General features: G+C 40.8%; 1 protein-coding gene across 1 annotated transcript in view; it reads left to right on the forward strand.

Annotated features, from left to right (window-relative positions):
- The first annotated feature begins 4,165 nt into the window (after positions 1 to 4,165).
- Positions 4,166 to 21,849, forward strand: part of tox (thymocyte selection-associated high mobility group box) — a 68,174-nt gene continuing 50,490 nt past the window's right edge. The window contains exon 1 of the mRNA XM_030752832.1: positions 4,166 to 4,716. Within this exon, the coding sequence (XP_030608692.1) occupies positions 4,612 to 4,716 (105 nt within the window). The 5' untranslated portion in view covers positions 4,166 to 4,611. The remainder of the gene's footprint in view (positions 4,717 to 21,849) is intronic.

Genomic DNA, 21,849 nt, shown 5'->3' on the forward strand with positions numbered 1-21,849 from the left:
ATCTGCTCTTATATGTGCATGTGTGTGTGTGTGTGTGTGTGTGTGTGTGTATCTTTTGACTGGCTCAGTTCATGTGTGCACCATTTGTGTGTATACAGTGTGCATATGTGTGCAGTTTTATAGAGAGGAACTGTGTGTGGGGGAGGAGAATGTGGAAGTAAATTATGCCTTTTTCAGAGGGGAGGGGTGCATATATGTATGTGTGTATGCAGGGGGGATGGGCGACTCAAACACTGTATGTTCACTAAGTATGTGTGGGCTGGTTTGTGGTGTGTGTGCATGTGTGTGTGTGTGTGTGTTTGTGAGAGAGAAAGACAGAGTGTTAGGTATGTATAAAAATGAGAAAATGCATTTTATGATACCTACTTATGTGTGCAGTATGTTTGTGAATGTCCTGCTATGTGCATAGACATGTTTCCTAAGTGTGTGTGTATATGGATGGCACGCACATGCTTATATGTGGCTGTGGCATAATTATACCATATAAGGTATAATTATGTGTGGCTCTGCACATACTTTTTGTGTGAGCAGATTTTTATATTTGATGTGCATGTGTGACCATCTGTTTAAGTTTACTGTGTGAATCTGTGCGTGTGTGTGTGTGTGTAGGTGGGAGAGCTTTTCTTTGTTTATGTGAAACTGCATACACATATGTATTTGCAGATAATGGTTGTATATTATTTTGTCATTAAAGATCATCCAAACATGAATCAACATTCATTCTGCTTTTATTTATATTCAATGGTCTCTAAAGCACACGACCTGCTTCCTTGTTTCATTTACATTATCTCTACCCTGTGATTATCTTGTTTCATCTCCATGACTTACACGACTTTTAAATTTGACTCAGTTAATGCTTTGTACCAACTTAAAGTAAGGGCTGAATTATCAGATTTAAAATGAGCACAAGGAACTGCAAAAAGGAATCTTGTGGATATCTGTACATAATCAAATTCAATTCATAACTTTTCTATCACCCCATCTGAAAACAGCATTTTAGCTTTAACTTACTATTTTAAATCAAGGTGCATTATTTTCAGAGAGACAGACAACCACACCTTCCCATACCAGCAGCTACAATTCAGTAACTTTAGAATGATCAGCCCTTTGACGTATTAGCCACCTGTCTGGGACACCCTGCTGCTCACCCATGGACAGTTGGGATTGGCTCCAGCCACAATGCAATCCTAATTTAAACAAATGCTTAACTTCTCAACATCCACCAAGCAGCCAGTGACCTTTTTAGGATTAGGGTTAGGATCATAGCAACCCTTTTATATGGACTTTTCACTGATTTGGCACACCCAAAATAGAAATCTTAGAAGAACTGTAAGGTCAAAATGCATGTAAGGAACTTGATTTGCAAAGTAATGTGCTCTAGCTTCTGAAACTATACTTGTTAACCATGCGGCTAAAATCTAGGCTAACTGTAACCGCATCTCTAACTGCTGACTTAGTTGATGCCAAGAGGTTAAGAAAATGCATGAATTGTGCATGTTTTTTTTCTCATTTCAGAAAAAAGATGTGTCCACCACCACTTTTCCAACCTCCGTGTCTGTTGCCTGTTATATGCCACTTTCTAAAGCTGCCACCCCAAAGTTCACTCTCATCTATTTGTTTTCATGTCAACAGGTAAACCCAACACTATCACAGAATACCTCCCAGACTGAAAATTAGTGTTATTATTTCTGCTCTTGAAGCACCCCCCCCCCCCCCCCCCCCCCCCCCCCCCCTCTGTTCACCTCACTGTGGAAGCTTTTTAGGGCTTTTCTGTCCACCTTTTAGCATGGCTCTTTGGGACATCTATACATAAGCAAACACAAAAACAAACTGTGGTATCACAGTGACCTGATAACAGGCTGAAAAATGAGTGTTGGGCTGAACTGTATTATGCTCTGTGACAAAGTGCATGTTGCATCAACAAAAAAAAAAGAGTTTTAACCACAGAATGTGCTGTGATGTTGATGAAAAAGCAAAAGCTAGGCTAAAGGTTAGACAAGCCTCTTCCCATCTTCATCAGAAAGGTCCAGCCACTGCTTTACTTTGTTTCTTTACAGCCTCGTTTCTGGAGGTCCTTGGCATATTCCTTCTTTGCAACAGGCATCACATTTCTTATATTTCTGCAGAATGTATTTTAAAGGTTCTGCATACAACTGCTGTTTGATAGATTGGTCTGTCGTCAATTTAGGCTTTGCTTCTGAAGTAGCCCTCGAAAACTCTTTAGAGATCCAAGGAGCTGCCAGATTGGTGATCACACCACTGCTACCATCAAGCTAGCGTCAGCTCAGACATGAGGAATGAAAGAAAGGTTTGGCTTACTTCTGCACCATCAAAAGAATCTGAAACACAGGAGGGTATCAGCCCTGGCTGGTCTAACCTGTTTAGGAGTTTTTGGTCCCCTCCCCAATCCAGCCATCTTTGGATAGTCTATATACTCTGAAAACTGGCTATAGGCTACTGTAAGTTCACTGTAGCCACCACTAATGCAACCACCATGCTCAGAAGAGAATGCAGAGGTTTACCAGTGAGTCACTGATAGGTTGACCAGGTGTCCCACTTTATGAGATACCGCACAGCATTTTTATACCTTGTGCTCCTGTCCCACATATTTAGACAATGTCTCACATTTTGACTGCCTCCTCTTATCCAGGGGCTGTGAAGAAAGCAGGAAAGGCTGTCATCACAGGCCAGGTCATAAACTATGCCTATTTCAGCAGATATGATGGAAACTACCACAAAGAAAAGGAAACGCAGCTAAAACAAAGACTGGAAATATTTTTATCACGTGTGTGAAACTGGTAGAAGGCAATTCTCAGATTTTGCTTAGCTTTCGGGTGTGTTTACCCAGAGAGAAAGCTGGGAAAGTGGAATGAAAAAAAAAAAATAAAATAAGAATGTAAAATGGTCTTGACACGCTAAGGGATAAACATGTAGTTTCATGTACTTGTTTTTTAAGCCAGAAATAGCAACATTTCAGTTTACCAAATGCCTCTTTTCCACTAGTACCACTTGGTTTGGCTCGACTGCTTGGTTTCCATTATAATTGAGTACCGTCTCAGCATGGTGGCCTGAAAGTCCATCAGTTTTCTTCTACTCACCCTTTTCACCATTCACACTCACACCTATGGGCAATTTAGCATCAGCAGTTAACCTAACTAATTAACACCTCTAGACTGTGGGAGGAAACCAGAGTACCAAAAGAAAACCAACACAGACACACAGAGAGGTCTCAGATTCAAACCCAGGACCTCATTTGTGACACAAACACAAACATTCGCTCAGGCTAGTCCCCTCTGGATTCTGTCATCAGCCATCAGGCACAAACACGTCTCCAGCATCTGTTAGTGTGTAGCCAGTCCCCTCATTGCTGGGTTTCAAAAACTGGCGGGGTTGATTCTAGTGACGTCACTACCGGGCCAATTAAGTGGCATGCAGTCTGTTGCCGTCACATTTTCAGCTCGACTCAGCTTTCTCCCCTGGGTGAGTAGGTACTAAAAAAAAAAAAAAGTATCTGGTACCAGGTACTGTCACCTGGAAAACCCTAAAAACCGAGCCGAGTCGATCAGGTACTAGTGTCCCACCCAAAGTCATTAAGTATGCTGGAGTGCTCTGGAACAGGTTCATCTCATAGAATGAGGACAACCTTGATGTTGTTCTGTCTTGTTTTCTTTGACAAAGGTCTGTCCTGGAAAGAGGAAACTATAACGATTAGCCTGAGTCTAACTGATGAGCCTACAGGTAGGACACGATCTTGGCAGTCATAATGAATACATAGCCAGAAGTTAACACCTGGCTGGACCTTTCAACGCGCTCCCCCCTCTAGATGGAGCACGTACTGCCATTCAGCTCCATCCTTTTTGTCAAGGTAGCCGCAAACGCCTGATGCAGTCGGTTACTACCAAAATAAAGTCACTCCCTGTGGAAGAGAATTTTCTTAGAAATTACCCAAAAAGCTGTTTTATTTTCAGTCAGTGCATTCATCCTACGAAGAGTCTCATTTGTCCTCTCCAAGCCCGTACTCTTCTCCCCTGGCAGAACCTGGGCTTTTTTGCGGTGAAGCCTCGTCCCGCCTTCGTTGCAGGATAACTCTCGCCAGCTTGACAAAAGAGCTCTTTGTACGACTGGTCCGCGAGGCACCACGGCACTGAGCACACGCGCGGCGGCGGCACCAGCGGCGGCAGCAGCATCAGCAGTGGAGGAAAATTCAAACAGTCCCAAGCAGGGACAGACAGGGTCCAGCAACGTCCCCTGTCCGAACCGCGCACCCCGCTACCGGACACACGAGAGGAAGCGACGCTCTTTAAGCGCACCGTTTCCTTTTAACGTTTGTTTTAACGTGAGAAGTGCGTTTACCGGGAACTTTGCTCCCCAGAGCAGCAGTTACCGGGGCATGAAAGCCGGTGTGTGTGGAGAAGAGCATCAGCCTAAACTTCACTGACTCTCACAGCTTAGTTTGAGACTTATTTCACCAGCTTATCCGCATTTTTCTGCCTTTGAAGAAGCTTGTTTAGTGGACCGAGCTCAGGGTTTCGCTAAATTTCTTCTACTTTATAAATAAACAAAGAAAGGCGAGAAAAGAAACTCGGAAGAGAAGTGGATGTATTTCCAGTCATGGATGTAACAGTTTACCCGCCTCCTCCTCAGCCTTTATCTGCGCCAGACCACACCAGGCTGGGACAAATTTCCTACCCTGACCCGGGCTTTGGGACCAACAAGGTAAGGAGGGAAAGAAAGGAAACTACCGCACATAGGCTCCTTCTGTTGCCCATTGTCAGGAAATAAAAGACACCTTTGTGTTATTTTTCAAGTCGTACTCTAGCTATCCTCCCTCCCCGCGTTCATGCTTCTTGCCCTACCAATTAAGGGGTAATTAATTGGCTTGTTAGGCTCCAGTTAATTACCGTAGCCATTGAAGGTAACTACATTTGAGTGGTTCTTTTTATATTTCCCATTCACTAGAGGGTGCAGAGCCTGTAATTTTATTCCGAGTTTGTCGTCTGTGATGTGATGACACCTATAATTAAAACGTCGCCAACTGGTAATAGAAAGGTCGTCAAGTTTAAATATGCTGCAAATTTTAAGTCCAAACACAAGAGGTGTGGTTAGAATGAAATAATAGATGGCAGGCAGGAGGGGGGGGGGGGGCAGGCACCATTATCTTTTTTTTTTTTTTTTTTTAATTATGTTTAAAAGAGTTGATCCTGACTCTCATTTCCGATTCTGTCATTGTGAAGTTGAATGGTGTCTGGGAACCAAAGGTCAGGGTCAGACTCACAGTAGAAACCTGGACCTGATGGGGATCCAGGGTGGGCTGATGTGAATGCTTAGCTAAGTAGACTATCCAGCTCCATCCAGTGCATGGGGATGTTTGTCAGAGTAAACTGTGTGGGTCAGTAAAACCATGCTCATTGGCAGTGATGCATTGCTTAATTATTTAATTAGGTTTATCTGATGAGCGCATCCAGTTGAGTTGACTGCAGATTATTAACTTATCATTTTCAACACAATAGAATGGTTCTTTTAAATATAAGAAAAAAATAAATAGGATAATTATTTAAAAATGCTGATTTAAATTGCTAAAAAAACAGTAAATCATCACCTACAAAACTACACCAAGCTGTAGCCATGATGCATGGCTCTCTATTTTCCTATATTTCACTGTTTCATTGACATGCCATGTGAGCAGCAGCAGCTGGAAGGTAACTTAAATGCTATCATGTCATATGAAGCTCTTCTAACCCACGTGTGGGTAGTTTTTATTACTGGATTAAGGCTTTTAACCTCTAAATATCCAGCAGGTCACAGGCGATTCAATGTAGGGTTAGAGCTAGGGTTGGGTTTTATTATAGCTGCAAGCTGAACAGGCAAATGTTCAGGAACCAGAAGATGTAGATTTTCAAATTAAATGATTTACATTCAGTTTTGCATTTCAGGTTTTATCTTTTAGAAGCTTTTCAGTTTAGCTGTTCTAAATAGGCAAAAAGTGTTGGAAAAAGGATAGGAGTTTAGCCTAACCCAAACTCTACTCCTAACACCACGTTGGTTGCCAGTGACCTGCTAAAGAGGGTAAAATGTAAAGTACCAACATAAGCAGCCCTGTGACCTGTTGTAGCATTGCAGCCATAACTTTTGGCTCCACCTTTGCTTTGTTTCCACTGATGACCTAAACTGAACCTTCTCATAATGTTGGGTCTGTACCATTATTGAACACTGTTCAAACAGCATGTCAGCAGGTGTGAACTCCAGATGTTCACATCAAGTGGTAAAAGGTGCCTATATGTCTGCTTAGACCACATGACTGAAACAAAATGAGGTCATTCTTGATGCCCAGCAACAATGGAATTGGCATTGATTAATAAAGTCAGTGTATCTGTTTTATGGCAGTGTTTTGTGGACAAAGACAACTTAGCGTTCCTGCTAGTGTAGTAGCAGGAATGCTAGCCTAAAAGCATTAAGGATTACTGTAGGCTAGATCATGCTTGTGTGAACAATGTTAACTGTAATTCAGTGCTTCCATAGGGTGCAAAGTAATAATCCCCAGTGTTTGTTTCTCACGTCACCCATTGTGTGTGCAGAGATGTACCTTGGCCAACATAGCTACACCATTCCACCTGTGCCTCACAGTTAGACCTGGTTATACCCGCCAGATGACACCGTATGACCAAATTGACGTCACACTGATGTCAATTCAGCTGTTGCAAGCTGACGTTTGTGCCGGTCATGCACCTCTAAATTTTTGTAACCTGGCGAGTGACACGAGCGTATGATTGTGTCAGGTTTTCATTTTAATTCTATGTCAGTGCAGAAGCTCAGTCACAGATTATACAGGGGGAGATGTTGCAACACTTTGAAAAGACGGGACTTTGTGGAAACATTTTTTTTGGGGGAAAAAAAAAAAACTTGGCAGTTTCTTTGCTTTCAGTTTTGACTTCGTTTCATCGAATCCAGCGCTGATGTGGAGGTTTTGTCTGAGTGGCACCACCTATTCAGGATACTGCAACTGCGCTGTAACGGCGAGCATAAATGGATGTGGCTGTGTGATGACGTCACCAGTGGTGACCAATGCAGTGGGTGTAATGGGGGTTGATGTAGTAACTTTTCATCCCCCTGCAGTGGAAAAGTGTAAAACTAGTGATTTAAAAAAAAAAAAAAAAATGCTCCTTATCAGCCATGCATTGTTTCTGAGCCTTGCTCAGCAGCAAACTTCCGCCACACTTTGAATCATCAGATATTTTCTGGTGATTATTCCCAAAGTTCTGGAACCCCAACAGTGACATTCGGGATAGTCCTTAATCGTTGGCTGGATGAGCAACTACAGATAGCCACACCAGCCACGGTGCTGTTGAGCTCTCGGATCAGATGTGAGTTTGAAAATATACCAGAGAAAGGCACCTCGTGGGGAGTTCAAACCTAATTCCAAAGTCAGAATTGTGGGACAGGGCTGTAAAGTGGAAGTTTCTTAAAATCAGTGAGAACCCATTTTTTTTTTTTTGGATTGTGAGTCATGTTGGTAAAAGTGGGGAAACAGTGTCTTGAAACTGAAATGGCAGCAATGTTTGCTGTCTGATGTTATTTCTCATAGACTGGAGTGCAAAAACTGTGCACTTAGACAACTTCTAGACTGAATGCAGTTTGTGTGTAGTGTAGCAGAAGTAGCGACAAAGCTTTTGATTCTCTGCTGTTGATGCGTAGTCTACTGTGACCTCTGACCTTAATCTGTGGTTACTGGGCATAAACAGTGTGTATTAGTTATTTCCCTGTTTTCATTTGAGTTTTTTTTTTTTTTTTAACCATCATTATCCCTTGCTATGTTTATTGACTAAACTCACTGTGCTGTATACCGAGCTGTTGTTTTTAAACACATAAGCACATCAAGTGTGGAAATGCTCCATATAGCACTGCACTGTGTTGTTGCTAGTGTGCGTATTTGTTTCAGAAAGAGGGAAAGAGAGATAGAAGATAAGAGCTCAGAGGATGTGGAGAGAGCAAGCTGTGTGGTTGGGGGTAGGGATTGGAGAGAGAAAGAGAGAGTTGTTGGGGGTAGGGATGTTGTAGATGAGAGCGAGAGAGAGAGAGAGAGAGAGAGAGAGAGAGAGAGAGAGAGAGACATACACACACACACACACATACACACAGTGTGTAGTGGGGGTGGGGCCACCAAGGTTTGTACTATATTTTTTTTCTCTGTCTTTTGATTCACGGCTCTGTCAGCCTGATAGAAGAGATCATATTACTGCATGGAGGAGCAGAGAAAAATTGAAGAAAATGGAGAGAGGCCGAAAGTAGGAGAGTTGATTAAACATTAATTAAATTCTTTTGGGGACATACTTGAGCTCCATGGATGGTTTTGAATCAGAAATGAGTGACTGTTTTCAGGAATTCAACCTCAAACCCAGAGCAGTTTTACCTTTCTGCTGCAAAATAAGCCTGATTGCATCCTTCCTTCATACACCCATAAAATTGTATTGAATAGCCTCACAGACAGTGAGACTCATATTGCTTTTAGCTTGTGAGTCTTACTGTGTGTGTTTGTGTGTCTATGGCAAAATGTGGTCTCAGAGCATGGGTGTCAAACTCAGTTTCATGAAGGATTACACTGGAAAATGAGAATCACTTCAATGTCTAGTGTATATGTATGTGATGTGTATATATATGTGTGTGTGTGTGTGTGTGTGTGTGTATATATATATGTATATATATATATATATATATTAAAATGACTGACATGCTCTCATTTTATCAAAAATACATGTCCCACCTAGCCTTCTCACATACAGTTTGGTCCATATGAAACCCTCAATCCATCAACAAATAGATTAGCCTTCATAAAATTTAGACAAGCAAAATAATCCATTAAGCCAAAATAATACATTCTGATTACAGTTCTACACTGAAGCTGTCATACAGCTAGTTCATAACAACCTGTTTCTCAAGCCTGAATGTGACAGCTGCTGATAATTTGGGGTGTTTAATAAATCAAAAAATGTCCTGATGTTAAAGAAAAGTAATGAGTCTAATTTTATTGTTTGAGGACATTTCATAAAAAACTAAATAAAAATATATATTGTTTACAGCTGAGCCTTCTAGCATGAAATTGGCTGAAGGGGAAAAAAACCTCTAAGAATTGCAGATAAACTTTGTAGCTTCTCCAAAAGTCCCCGACACAGCGTATTTCCTCTGATCTGATGAAACTTGACTTTAAAGAAAAACATTTTGCTGCAGCCCCTCCCCTCAAATAAAATTCACAACGGGGCCAGATTTAGTCCTTGGGCTGTGGGTCTGACATGTACCTTACAAACACCTGTTGTAGTGGGGAGCCCATAAATCTCTTGAGCACTTTGACAAAGTTTTTAATTGTCTTTGTCTGAATACGGTCAGAATTTTTTTACTGAAGGAGGTAAAGTTTAATAAGGGGTTGTTGTGTCACGTGATTCATCCACCCCTGTGCAACATTGTTTCTGCTTTATGAAGTACAAGTCCCCATTTCACCTGTGTATATACAGTGTTACCCTGACTTCACTTGGGCACACCACGCAGGTAAAATAACAGCTTCCAAAGTATATCCAACTTTGTCCATTGTTAAAAAAAGATTGCCATCTGCGACTGATTCAACAATAAACAATTCCCTCTCTATTTTAAAAGTTCAGTTGTTGTTGTGCTGGTCCTAGATGTCTTTCAGCTGCTTCTCCGAGGAGTCTCTCATCCAGCAGCCAACTCTTCCATCACGGACTGCAGCTGGCAGTTCTTGTTGTACTCTGGGGATCCTCTGAGTGAACTGGAGGGGAACTTTAAACTCTTAAAGTCCACAGCTCGCCATTAACCAGTTAAGAGTTAGTTTCACAACTAGAAATTCTACCTATATGGTAATCCTAAGTGGAAGTGTTATCACAGAAGGCCAGGTCCATGAAGGAGACTCATATTGTGTGGTACCGTCTTCCAGTTTATTGAAACTATGATTCCTCAGCATATAGCTGAAGTGTAGCCGGAACTTAACCTTACTCCTAAGTGGTTTTCTGGTGAACTGGTTGTTCGGCGATATACATGAACTTACAGCAGGTTGCTCATACACTGCTACTTGGAGTTGGAGTCTATCCACAGAACAAAAGACTCACTCAGTGAATCAAAAATATTTCCATGAAATGTGAAAATGTATTCCCTTTTCCTATTTTAGTAGAACGTTAAATTAAAAATGTTATGGTTTGTAAAATGTTGATCTGACAAAACAAGGCCTTTGATGGCAATAGCTGGAACTTCAGGAAATTTTGTAATTGTTGAAAACTAGTATGTTTATGTCATTGTTGGTGCCAAAGCTATTTTTTGGACAGATTTAGTTTCTTTTCAGTTTAATTTTTTTCTGTGCCCAACAAAAAATCTATGACAGAACTGCTTCCTAGATTTTGGTCTCACAGGTGAGGCACACCTTCTGTCGCCCTGTGTGGTACAGTGGGTGAATACCCAACTAAAGTGTGTGTTCTTTAAAAAGAGAGCTTCAATTCAGAAGTGCCTGATTCTCTGGTATAACTCACGAACGAGCAGCTTAAAGCAGATATCCCGTAAGCTGGAGAGGAAATGGCATCTCACTATTTTTGAAGATGCTTATTTAGCCTGGAAAAAACACTTATCTGAAGACTTGGTCGAGTTTCAGAATTCATCACAGTACAGAAACGGCATTAGTGAAGGTTACAAATGATCTTCTTACATCCTCTGACAGTGGACTCATATCTGTTCTTGTCCTGTTAGACCTCAGTGCAGCGTTGGATACTATTGAGCATAATATTTTATTACAGAGATTAGAGCATGCCATAGGTATTAAAGGTACTGCACTGCAGTGGTTTGAATCATATTTATCTAATAGACTCCAATTTGTTCATGTAGATGGGGAGTCTTCACACACAGTAAGGTTAATTATGGAGTTCCACGGGGTTCTGTGCTAGGACCAATTTTATTTACACAATACATGCTTCCCTTAGGCAGTATTATTAGAAAGCATTGCATACAGTTTCATTGTTATGCAGATGATACCCAGCTTTACCTATCAATGAAGCCAGATGACACACATCAATTAGTTAAACTGCAGGAATGTCTTAAAGACATAAAGGCCTGTATGACCTCTAATTTCCTGCTTCAAAATTCAGATAAAACTGCAGTTACTGTACTTGGCCCCACAAATCTTAGAAACACGGCGTCAAACCAGATACTTACTCTGGATGGCATTACTTTGGCCTCCAGTAACACTCTGAGGAATCTTTGACCAGGATATGTCCTTCAATGCACATATTAAAATCCTCCTTCTGACATACAAGGTCTTGAATAATCAGGCCCCATCTTATCTTAAAGACCTCACCCTGGTAGAGCACTTCGCTCTCAGACTTCTGGCTTACTTGTGGTTCCTAGGATACTTAAGAGTAGAATGGGAGGCAGAGCCTTCAGCTTTCTGTGGAACCAGCTCCCAGCTTGGATTCAGGAGACAGACATATTTTTAAGATTAGGATTAAAACTTTCCTTTATGATAAAGCTTATAGTTAGGGCTGGATCAGGTGACCCTGAACCATCCCTCAGTTATACTGCAATAGGCCTAGTCTGCTGGAGGGTTCTTTTTCATTCACCTCTTGTAATCATTGTGTGGTCTTTAATTTACAATATAAAGCACCTTGAGGCAAATGTTTGTTGTGATTTGGTGCTATATAAATAAAAATTGAATTGTGAGAGAAAAAGACATGCCTGTACTTTCTCTGTTATTGATTGTTAAACTTGTAAATGTAACCAAAAATCACAACATGGCGAATGTCTTGTGTGTAGGTGCAGCTCTGGAATTCACTAAATGTTTTACATCCCTTGTTTTATTACCTGTAGGGCATGATGTATTTTAATTGCAGCAACAATGTGTGCCTCATTCCTGTAGTTCATCTCTGGATGTTGCACTTTTTCTTAACAAAGAAATAGAAGATAAAGTGTCAGACTCGTCATCCCTGTGGCCAGCTGCTAGTTTTAATGGATGTGTATACAGAAGCGAGTTGTGCTGAACTCTGATTGGATGACAGTGCTCATAGTGAGTCTCAACAGATGTGAAAAGGAGAGGGTAATTTGATCTGAGAGTGAATTCATTGTATATCTGAAATACCATGAAGTAACCTAAGTGTATACATCTTAACACACAAGTATTTGGGTTGAAACTGGATGTGAGTAGGAAAGGAAGGAACAAAGACACACTGAGAAAAGGGGAGAGAGCCTAATGTAAACATAATGGTTGGGTAAGCTGGGTTAGGTATTTCTAAAGCAAATACTGCAGAAAAAGTGAACACAGTGGAAAGAGGAGGGCATGAGAGAGGAACAAGAAAAAGATGGAGGGTAGACAGTAGGTCTGCAGCTATAGATTATTTTAGCAGTCGAGTATTTCATTGATTGAGTAATCAGATAAGAAATACTTATGCCTGAGAAATGATAAAAATTTGAAAGAGAAAAAACAGGTATTTTCAAAATGAACTGATTGGTTTCCATTTTAATAACTGTAGTGTTTTTAATAGCTTAACTGCATAAATGTATTAAAAACAAAAAGGCCAAACGTATTTATACACCCTATTGAAATCATATTTTTTGAAGAAAACAAAACTGCATCTCCTGGATGAGGTAGATTTGGTGTGTGTTCATTCATATGTTTTTGTGCGTTCTGTGTGGTTAAATATGCTGGTGAATGAGCCTTTAAAGGAGCATGTGGTGGCTGCAGTGAAGAAAAGCGAGCATATCACCATTCTCAGAACTGAGGTTTGTTTGCCTGCTGCAGAAAACAGACATTCTGAAGGTGTAGATGTTAATAATTATTAATGTTAATACTAATTCAACGTCCAACATAACAGCCCGAGGTGAGTGGCTCAGAGTTTTACTGGCCCATGTATACAGCTCAAAAAATTTACAGGAACACTTTTTAATCAGAGTTCAGCATCAAGTCAGTTAAACCTCTGGGATATTGATCTGGTATCAGAGGGGGCTGTAATCATTTTCAGCTGCTTTGGTGTTCATGAAATTAACAACAGGTGCACTAGAGGGGCAACAATGAGACAACCCCCAAAACAGGAATGGGTTCACAGGTGGAGGACACTCACATTTTCCCATCCTCATCTTTTCTGATAGTTTTTTACTAGTTTTGCATTTGGCTAGGGTCAGTGTCACTGCTGGTAGCATGAGGTGAGGTTGTACAAGTAGTTCAACTTGTACAGAATGACCTCCAGCAGCTATTGATGTGAATGTCTCTGACCAAACAATCAGAAACAGACTTCTTGACGTTGGCCTGAGGGCCTGAAATCCTGTAGTGGGTCCTGTGCTCACTGCCTGGCACCGTGCCCAACTGGCATTTACCATATAATAACAGAATTGGCAGGTCCACCACTGGCACCCTGTGCTTTTCACAGATGAGAGCAGGTTTATCCTGAGCACATGTAACAGATCTGAAAGAATCTGGAGAAGCCCTGGAGAACATTATGCTCTCGACAGCCTTCAGCCTGGGTTCCTCCTGGTGTATGACGGTACCTGGCCTCGTGGTGAGAGTAGGCAAGCATTTCCTGGAGGAAATGATACCATTCACTGGCCCCCACACTTGCCTGACTTAAATCCAGTAGAACACCTCTGGGACATTGTGTTTTGGTCCTTCTGATGCCACCAGGTTGCACCTCAGACTGTCCAGGATCTCAGTGATGCTCTGGTCCAGATGTGGGAGGAGATCCCCTAGGACACCATCTGTTGTTGCATTAGGAGCCCTGACGTTGTCAGGAATGCTACAAGCATGTGGGGACCAAACAAACTACTGAGTACCATTTTTGAGTTGCTGCAATGGATTTTTGGCAAAGTGGATTAGCCTGCTGCATCATTTTTTTTTTCACTTTGAATTTTAGGGTTGTCTTTGAATTCAGTCCTCTGTAGGCTGATAATTTTCATTTCCATAAAATGTGGCATCCTTTCATTTCTAACACATTACCCAGTTCATATCAGTGTAGGTATCAGGATGATTTTTTTTTCTCCATTGAGATCTGATGTATTCCTTTATTTATTATTTATTTTTGAGCAGTGTATATTTTTACTGGCCTGTGAAAAAAAGGTTTTATTTTATATTTTTTAAATATTAATACAATTTAATTAATCTGCAAAACTTGAAATAAATATGGTCTAGTACACCGCGTGCCTGCCTTTAGACTCACCCCTGCTTGTTGCAGGTATCTCTGCCATATAAAGTAGGACAGCTGCCGACAGCCTTCAGCCTAATTTAAACATTGTGCCAGAATAAGTTACAGTTCATCTGCATATTTTAACGTCTGTAGCTTTACTCTAGATTTTTCGCTGTGTAAAACCAATGGTAGTAGATGAGAGCAGAGACAAAGTTTGCTTTTCTTCACAGGTGGTTTAATTAAGGACTCATACTAGCTTTTCCCAGTAAAGTTTTTATGGCAATTACACAAACAAGAACTGCTGTTTTGGACACTAGAAAAAAAATTTTTTTTTTCCTTCACTCCGCCTCAGCTCACCATCTCGGCTGCAGCTTTGCCTGTTTGCTCCTCGCTGTGCGTGTGTAGATGGACTCTGGCCCCATGTTAAACTGATGTTCTTATTGAACATGGTAACAGCAATAAGTTTGGCCCTATTCACTTTCTGTGGCTATTGTTGAGTATGGTGTGATGGCAGGTGATGCTGGGTTGCTTTGTGACAAAGAAACAACAGCAGCTACATCTCTCTCTCTTTGGCCTCTGCAGTAAGTGTCATCCTGCTCGGCTGCCTCGGTGAGCTCCACTGCAGGTTCTGGTTATAGCAGACAGCTGGTTTGCAGGGATCTCCAGAGCAGAATATGCTTCTTTTTTATTGTATTTATTACAGCCCTTTTGGGACTTACTGACAGAGTATAATATCTGCAATTATTTTCAAGAGTGGAGCCATATCGCTACACATACTAAGCCTCATCACCTTATCACACACTTTGGCAAGTGTTCAGATTGCCAAAGTGAACCCACTGGTTCAGATTAACCTCTTAGTAGACAATGGGTTAGTGACAAACGCTCCAGGGTTAGGCTTTTGTTTTTGTTTCAGCCACATATTAAATAGACCTGTCAGAAACATGTTACCTTTCCAATGAAGTCTCATACATTCATTTTGGTCTTTTTCTTTTTCTCTTCAAACTATTTCCAATTTATTGGTTCCAATTAGGCACAAAATCTTTATAAAGAGGTGGACAATAACTGAAGCCAAATCTATCCCTAACTCTAGATGGTGACCTGGTGGATCCTGAGGGGTTAACCTCCCGTCAATCAGGGCATTTTATACCTCATGCCCTCAAAATTCCTACCATCTGGCAACTGCTCAAATGGAGCGAGGTTTCCTTCAACAGCACATGCCTACAGAGATACAGTTGCACAAAAAGTATGACTGGACTGTAAATTTATTGTATGTATAGTTGGACTTGCCTTAGCTCACCATTCGTGAACCACTGTCATGGATAATGACTCCCAGGTGAATAATGATGTCTTACTGGAATACAACAGTGGCATCACTGTGCCACACACTTAAAAATGACTCAATAATACAAGTTCATCTGCCGGTAACCGCTTCTCAAAAGTCAGCTGAGAGGTTTCGTACCAGCCCAAATTAACCCAACAAACATGGCAGCTTTTGGCCAAAGCAGACAGGTTTTTTTGTAAAGGGACACTAAGTCACCTTGGGGGACTTTACATTATCATCATTACTCCCTGTTCTCCTCAGGCTCAGTGCACGCCTGCAGAGAGCATGCTCTGTGTTCATGTAATAATAAATCTGCTCCACATGAGCTGGCTGACTTAGCTTACTGTATATTGTAATTGCTGGCTAGCAGCCATAGCGTAAACAGACGATCCTCTCCACTAAGAAAGAGAATGCACTCCTCACCAAACCCTGATGGAAGTATTAGCATTTTTAAAGAACAATTGCTGTCAGTCAGGATTACAAAAAAATGAATTAATAGGGATTTGGCAGTGACTTTAAAATGACATGTCATGTATCAGCAGTATGAAAATGTGTTCCTGAGAGAGAGCGAGAACTTACCAGCTCTTATAGCAATAAAGCACTATGCTGGATTGCTTGAATGCCTCTTGTCATATATCAACAGCGTTTGCTATTTTAAAAGTTGTACAGTACCTCCACAATAATCTTACCCCTATGGCACTCCGAGCAGCTTTTCTCTCCATCACATACTTCCATTGTCCCGTCCTCTAGTTTTCTAACCAGCCAAAGTGTCGGCATTTCCTCTAATTATCTATCAGAACACAACCAGTCAATCTGTCCGTCCGTCTGTCCGAGTTGGCTGTCATACACGCTACAGAACATCATGCCAACTCCACCTCCCACCCCCCAATGCTTGCTGATGATTGGGTGACTTTCAGCACTGTTGCTTGTGCGCCGGTGTGTCTGAAAGCGTTTCAGTTGGTGGAATCATGGGGACAGGGTGGCAAGGGACTCCTGGTTGGTGGAGGGATGCCAAATGGAACAGACGGGCGGAGACAGCGCGCTGCCAGAAGGGACTAATTATCAGGATTTCATTTCCAAAACAAACATATTGCAATCAAATCACATACTGCAGTCATTGCTGTATTGTTCAGTGTGCGTGTGTGTGTACTGTATTAGTGACAATGACTTGGATCAATTGTGGTGGAAGAGATTGGATCGGTTCCCGAGGCATTCAAGAGCTGTGGCGGCCCGTTTTTCTTTAGCACTCGGCTTTTGTTCCTGATCATACAATCATAACTGTTGCAGTGAAGTGCTAATTATCGTGGAAAGATTGAAATAACTTTGTCACATTGGAAATGTGTAAACTTGTATCTGTTTTGACCCCATTTCCTTCTGCTCCTATAAACTTTCTGGGACTTTAGATAAACTTTTGTGTGATTCATCTGCTGTTTGCCTTGGTGCATGCAGTGGGACGTGTCAGTGCTGGAATTTAATTCTTATATACTACAGTAAAAACAGTGGTCCCCAAGCAAGAACATTTTAGTGCTCTATCTGAGAAGTGTCTGATTTTTTTCTGACGTCAGTAGATGAAAACATAGTTCTACAAGTTCTTTCAGGTATTAACGTTTCTTATACATGCATAGGAAATGCTGGTCATACCATGAGAAAACTGGGTGTAATAGCATTGTATAATAGTGTAGCACGTTATGAAATTAAAACAGTGTAACTGTGTGAAAGGGGATGTTCCTAGTGATTAACCCGCAGATGTTTCAGTCTGATCTGAATCTAACTTTATAGTGACTTTAATTTCATAGTTTAGCTGTTCATTATTTCCTGTTTAGTACCAACTAACTCACTGTCATTTTCACATGTGCAATACAGCACTGAGCTTTTTTTTTTTTTTTTTTAGACAAGGGGTGCATGTGAACACAGTGATCTAACTGATCATCAGATTGGTCAGTTCAGCAACTTTTGTTACTGACCCTTTAAGGTTAGCTGCAGGCACATTTGAACAGCAGACCAGGTTTAGGAATATCTGCTCTCTGTAGCATCACACAGAGCCAACAGGATAGAAAAGCCTGTCTGAAACATCAGTTTGTCTGCGATTTACGCGGTAATCGTCCCGTGACCTGCCCTCCCGCCTGTTCGACCAAGGCGGCTCCTTCACCTAAACCTAAGTAGTGTGAGCATTATCTCCTGCTGTGTATGACGAACATCAGACACCCTCCGTAACAGTTTCTCCCAGTATTGTCTACAGTTCATGCATAAAAACAGCAGGCTGCTAAAAGCCACTGTACATTTGCTGCTCAGCACCAAATGGCACACAGAATCAGAGTAGCTTGTAGGTGGGTATGTCTATTTATATATATATATAGATATATGATCTTGAACATTTAAAGCATTCGAATAATGCAAGCAATTATAATGGATTATGAATTGGTTATTTGCTTTTTTTTTTTTTTTTTTTTTTTTTTTTTTTACTCAATCGTAAAGTGTCCTTAAAAAAAAAAAAAAAAAAGCACCAGAATCAGAAGTTTATGCTGAATTGGCCATTAAAGCCAGCAGTTTGAGGCTTTAGAACATGTTGCTTAATAAATGATTAAATTAGACACGATAGACTTTCCTAAGTATGTTTTCTGATCACAGGCTCTACTGAGCTGAATGTTTGCCAAACAGGTGCCAGATGTCCTAGGATAATAAAACAAACCATGACCACTGTAGTAGCTGGTGAGCATCATGGTTTTAAGGAGCTAAAGAGTCAGATAAGGTTGGACCACAAAAGAAAAGTGAATACTAGGCTGACGATCAACAAGTAACCACAAATACAATTTTACTTGAATCACAGTGTTGCTGGCTAACTGTTGGATGTTCAAATTAGGGATGCGCCGATCCAATATTCAGTATTGGTATCGGTCCGATCCCGGCCTAAATTACTGGATCGGATATTGGAAAGAAATAAAAAAATGCAATCCGATCCGACCCACGTTAGCGTGATCACAGGTCTCCGTCGTCGTCTTCTTCTTGTGGGTTTGCGGTTGACCAAACCAGCTTAGAGCTGCATTACCGCCACCTACTGGAATGGAGTGGATCAGGAAATAACCCCCTCAGTTCTGTCGCTGCGACGGATTCCCTTTGACACTGAGTGGATCATCGCTGACATGTTTTTCCACGCCTCCACCGCTCTCTGCGTGTTTGTGTATTGTGCTCTATGCTGAGAATTTCAGCTGTTATTTTTTCTTTTCTCTACTTCAGCTCCCGGTCATACTGCTCGCGAGTGCCGCGTCCGGTACCGGAAGGACCCCTTCCCCGTCAAAATATTTTTTATACTTTAATCCCTGATTAGTGACTAAATATAGACCTGCAGTAGAAACGTATTTAGGAGAATGCTTGCGAAAATAAAGCATTACAAGATTACGCTCATGCAGCCCCCAGTTTTTAACATAAACACTAATGACACAACAGCAGCGGTCAGCTGATTTACGTGCAGTCAGTCTGCACAAGCGCAAAGAGGCGGAGCCGGTGAGCTCAGATGGAGCGGAAGAAAGTTTTCTCTCTGTAACCTCCATTAAACTTTTACTGGGAAACAGCTGGAGGTCCTTCATCAACCACCTGATCGGTAAGTGAAGAAAAGAGAACTTTGTAGCTGCTCCATCCACCCTGTTTGTTTCACACAGGGAAAAACTGCAGTACGGAAGTTAAAATATGCAGATGTACTGTTAATACGACAAAAGTATTTCTTAACCATTTACTCGGGTAATCGATGGAATAATTGATAGAATACTCGATTACTAAATTAAGCGATAGTTGCAGCCCTTCTGAAATTTGCATCATACCATAAGCCAATGCATCACCTTCTCACATAGGAGTGATAGAGCGATTGTTGTAAGTAAGTAAAGTTTATTTTAGTGCTTTTCACAGACAAAAAGTCACAAAGTGCTGTACAATAATTAAAACACAATATCCAAAAAAAAAAAAAACCCCAGATAAAACACCATGTTAAAAACATATTAACATTACCATATTTAAAAAAAGAATAAAAATAAAGTCAACAGAAAGCCTGGTTAAACAGAAAAGTTACAACTATTTTTTTTTTAATACGCCACAGTCAGCTAAATGGAGCTGGAGTGATAAACAGTTCCAGAGATTTGGCACCACAGCCTGAAAGCTCTGCTTCTCCCTGGTTCTTAGTCTTGTATGTGGGACAACTAAAAGATTTTGATTTTGTTGTGCGTGAGACTGGTGACGTATGTAAAATGTATCCAGGCATTTGAAATCAATTTTTTTTTTTTTTTTTTTTTTTTTTTTAAAAGATCGGATTTGTATCGGTATCGGCAGATATCCAAATGTAAAATATCGGTATCGGACCTAAAAAAGTGGTATTGTGCCATGCCTCATTCAAATAAGCAAATTAATTGTTAATAATCCAGTTGTCTCTGTGTATTAAATAATTTTGGGAAAGGCGTGAGCTACATTTTTTCATTCATGCTAGATGGTGTAAAACCGTAGACTGTATATAAAGGATGGACCCCAGGTCTGAAAAGTGAAGCTAATCCAGAAGTGCCTTAAACAAGTATCCTTTCTAATAGTCAGTAGGGAGCAGCTCACCTGGCTGTAAATAGAGGCCTGATTGTATAGAAGTTTAAAGAAGAATGACCCTTTGACCTGTAGCCTCAGTAAATACTTTCCTCATGACTGCACAGTCTCAGCTGCTACTTACAAGTCTTAGTGAACACAACATGATGATGATGATTTAGTAAATTGTGGTCTTAAAATGGTATGTTTTCTCCCTTTAAACGTGTGATATGTTTTCTGTATTCTATTGTGAACATAATATGGGTTTATGAGATTTTCAAATCATTACATTCTGTTTGTGTATTTACATTTTAGATATTTTTGGAATTGGGAGTCTGTGGCACCGTCTTCAACACTAACTTTGCCAAATGTGTTAATGGCTTTTTATTCGACTGTGCTGCCTCCGTAGACCTACATGCCTGTAGTTTGTTAGGTTCTTGTTCAACAACTACTTGTTTTGACTGTCAGGCTTTTATTTGCTGGTGAAAAGATGCTGTAATTTAGAGAAAATGTATCAAACTCAGAACACAGTTTGTCTCATGAGATTCAAGTTTTATACTTGGATCAGTTTTAGTTTAACATAATTAAAAAAAGCATCCTGCCTTTACTGGAAGCGTAATGGGGAAATAGTCACCACAGAGATAGCATTCTCACACACACACACTAAAAATATGATTAAACAGCTGTTTCAAGAAATATTAAGTTTCCCTTTGCACTCAGACACACACACTCACAAGATATTTACATAAGTGTGCACACACAAACTAGATTTACAGTCAGTGAATACAATGGATAGCCAATAAAATTTGGTTTATATTGTTGTCAGGGTGACAGATAAGACAGAAACAATCGCTGAGCTAAACTACCACAGCTAAACACACACACACACACACACACACGCACACACACAATAAGTCTTCCTGTCCTTTGCCATCTATCACACTGTACCCACTTGTAATTTGATTTATGTCCCCCGATGCAGTTCAGAGTCAACTCAAATCTATTCAGTCTGGTCCAACCAAGTAGTTCCACACTCCACCCAAAACCATGAGTGATAAATATGGTAACAGTGCCTTTTTGACACATTTACTCAAAGATGAAAGCACGTCACGTTTCCCACTCCAGCACAAACTCTGTGTGAAGAGGAAGTTGAATCCAATGCTGCAAACATGCCGAGCACAGAACCTCTAAGTGGTCCATGTATCTGTAGTTTTTACCGTTCTAACAGCCACAGCTGTGCTGTGCTCTCTTTAACCCCAAATTTCACTTCATTTAAGAGAAGCTTTTTTGTCACTGAAAATTTAAGCAGTGATGTTGATTTATATCCATTATGATTCCTCACCCTTTAGATTTGTTTTCATTGGATTTTCAGACTGAAGTATTTCACACTCAATATTGTAATTTAATAATAAAAAAAATTGAATTTTTGATGTGTTTTACTGCACATTTATTTCTAACCTCTCCCTCAGTCTGCTCCCCTTTCCCCTGATGCACTGTATTCCACTGTATTCTTTTCCTTTGTCCTTGTCTGTCATCCTAATAGTCTCTCTCTCTCCCATTTCTCCCCCCTTCCTCCGACCCTGACCCACTTAGCTGGCTGCTTGTTATTCAAACCTTTGCTTTACCCACACAAATACAGGCTCACATACACAGAAATGAAGAGAGGGAGCAGCAGAGATGAGAGAGTAAGAGACAGAAGCACAAGGGGGGAGAGAGAGAGAGGAATTTGGTTTAACTACAAACCTTGCCATTCTTTTCTCCTGGTGAATGGTTTGAGATGCGCACTGATAACTGTTTTTTTTTTGGTAACATGATCAG

The sequence above is a fragment of the Archocentrus centrarchus genome, chromosome 17 (assembly GCF_007364275.1).
Source record: "Archocentrus centrarchus isolate MPI-CPG fArcCen1 chromosome 17, fArcCen1, whole genome shotgun sequence".
Classification (NCBI taxonomy): Eukaryota; Metazoa; Chordata; class Actinopteri; order Cichliformes; family Cichlidae; genus Archocentrus; species Archocentrus centrarchus.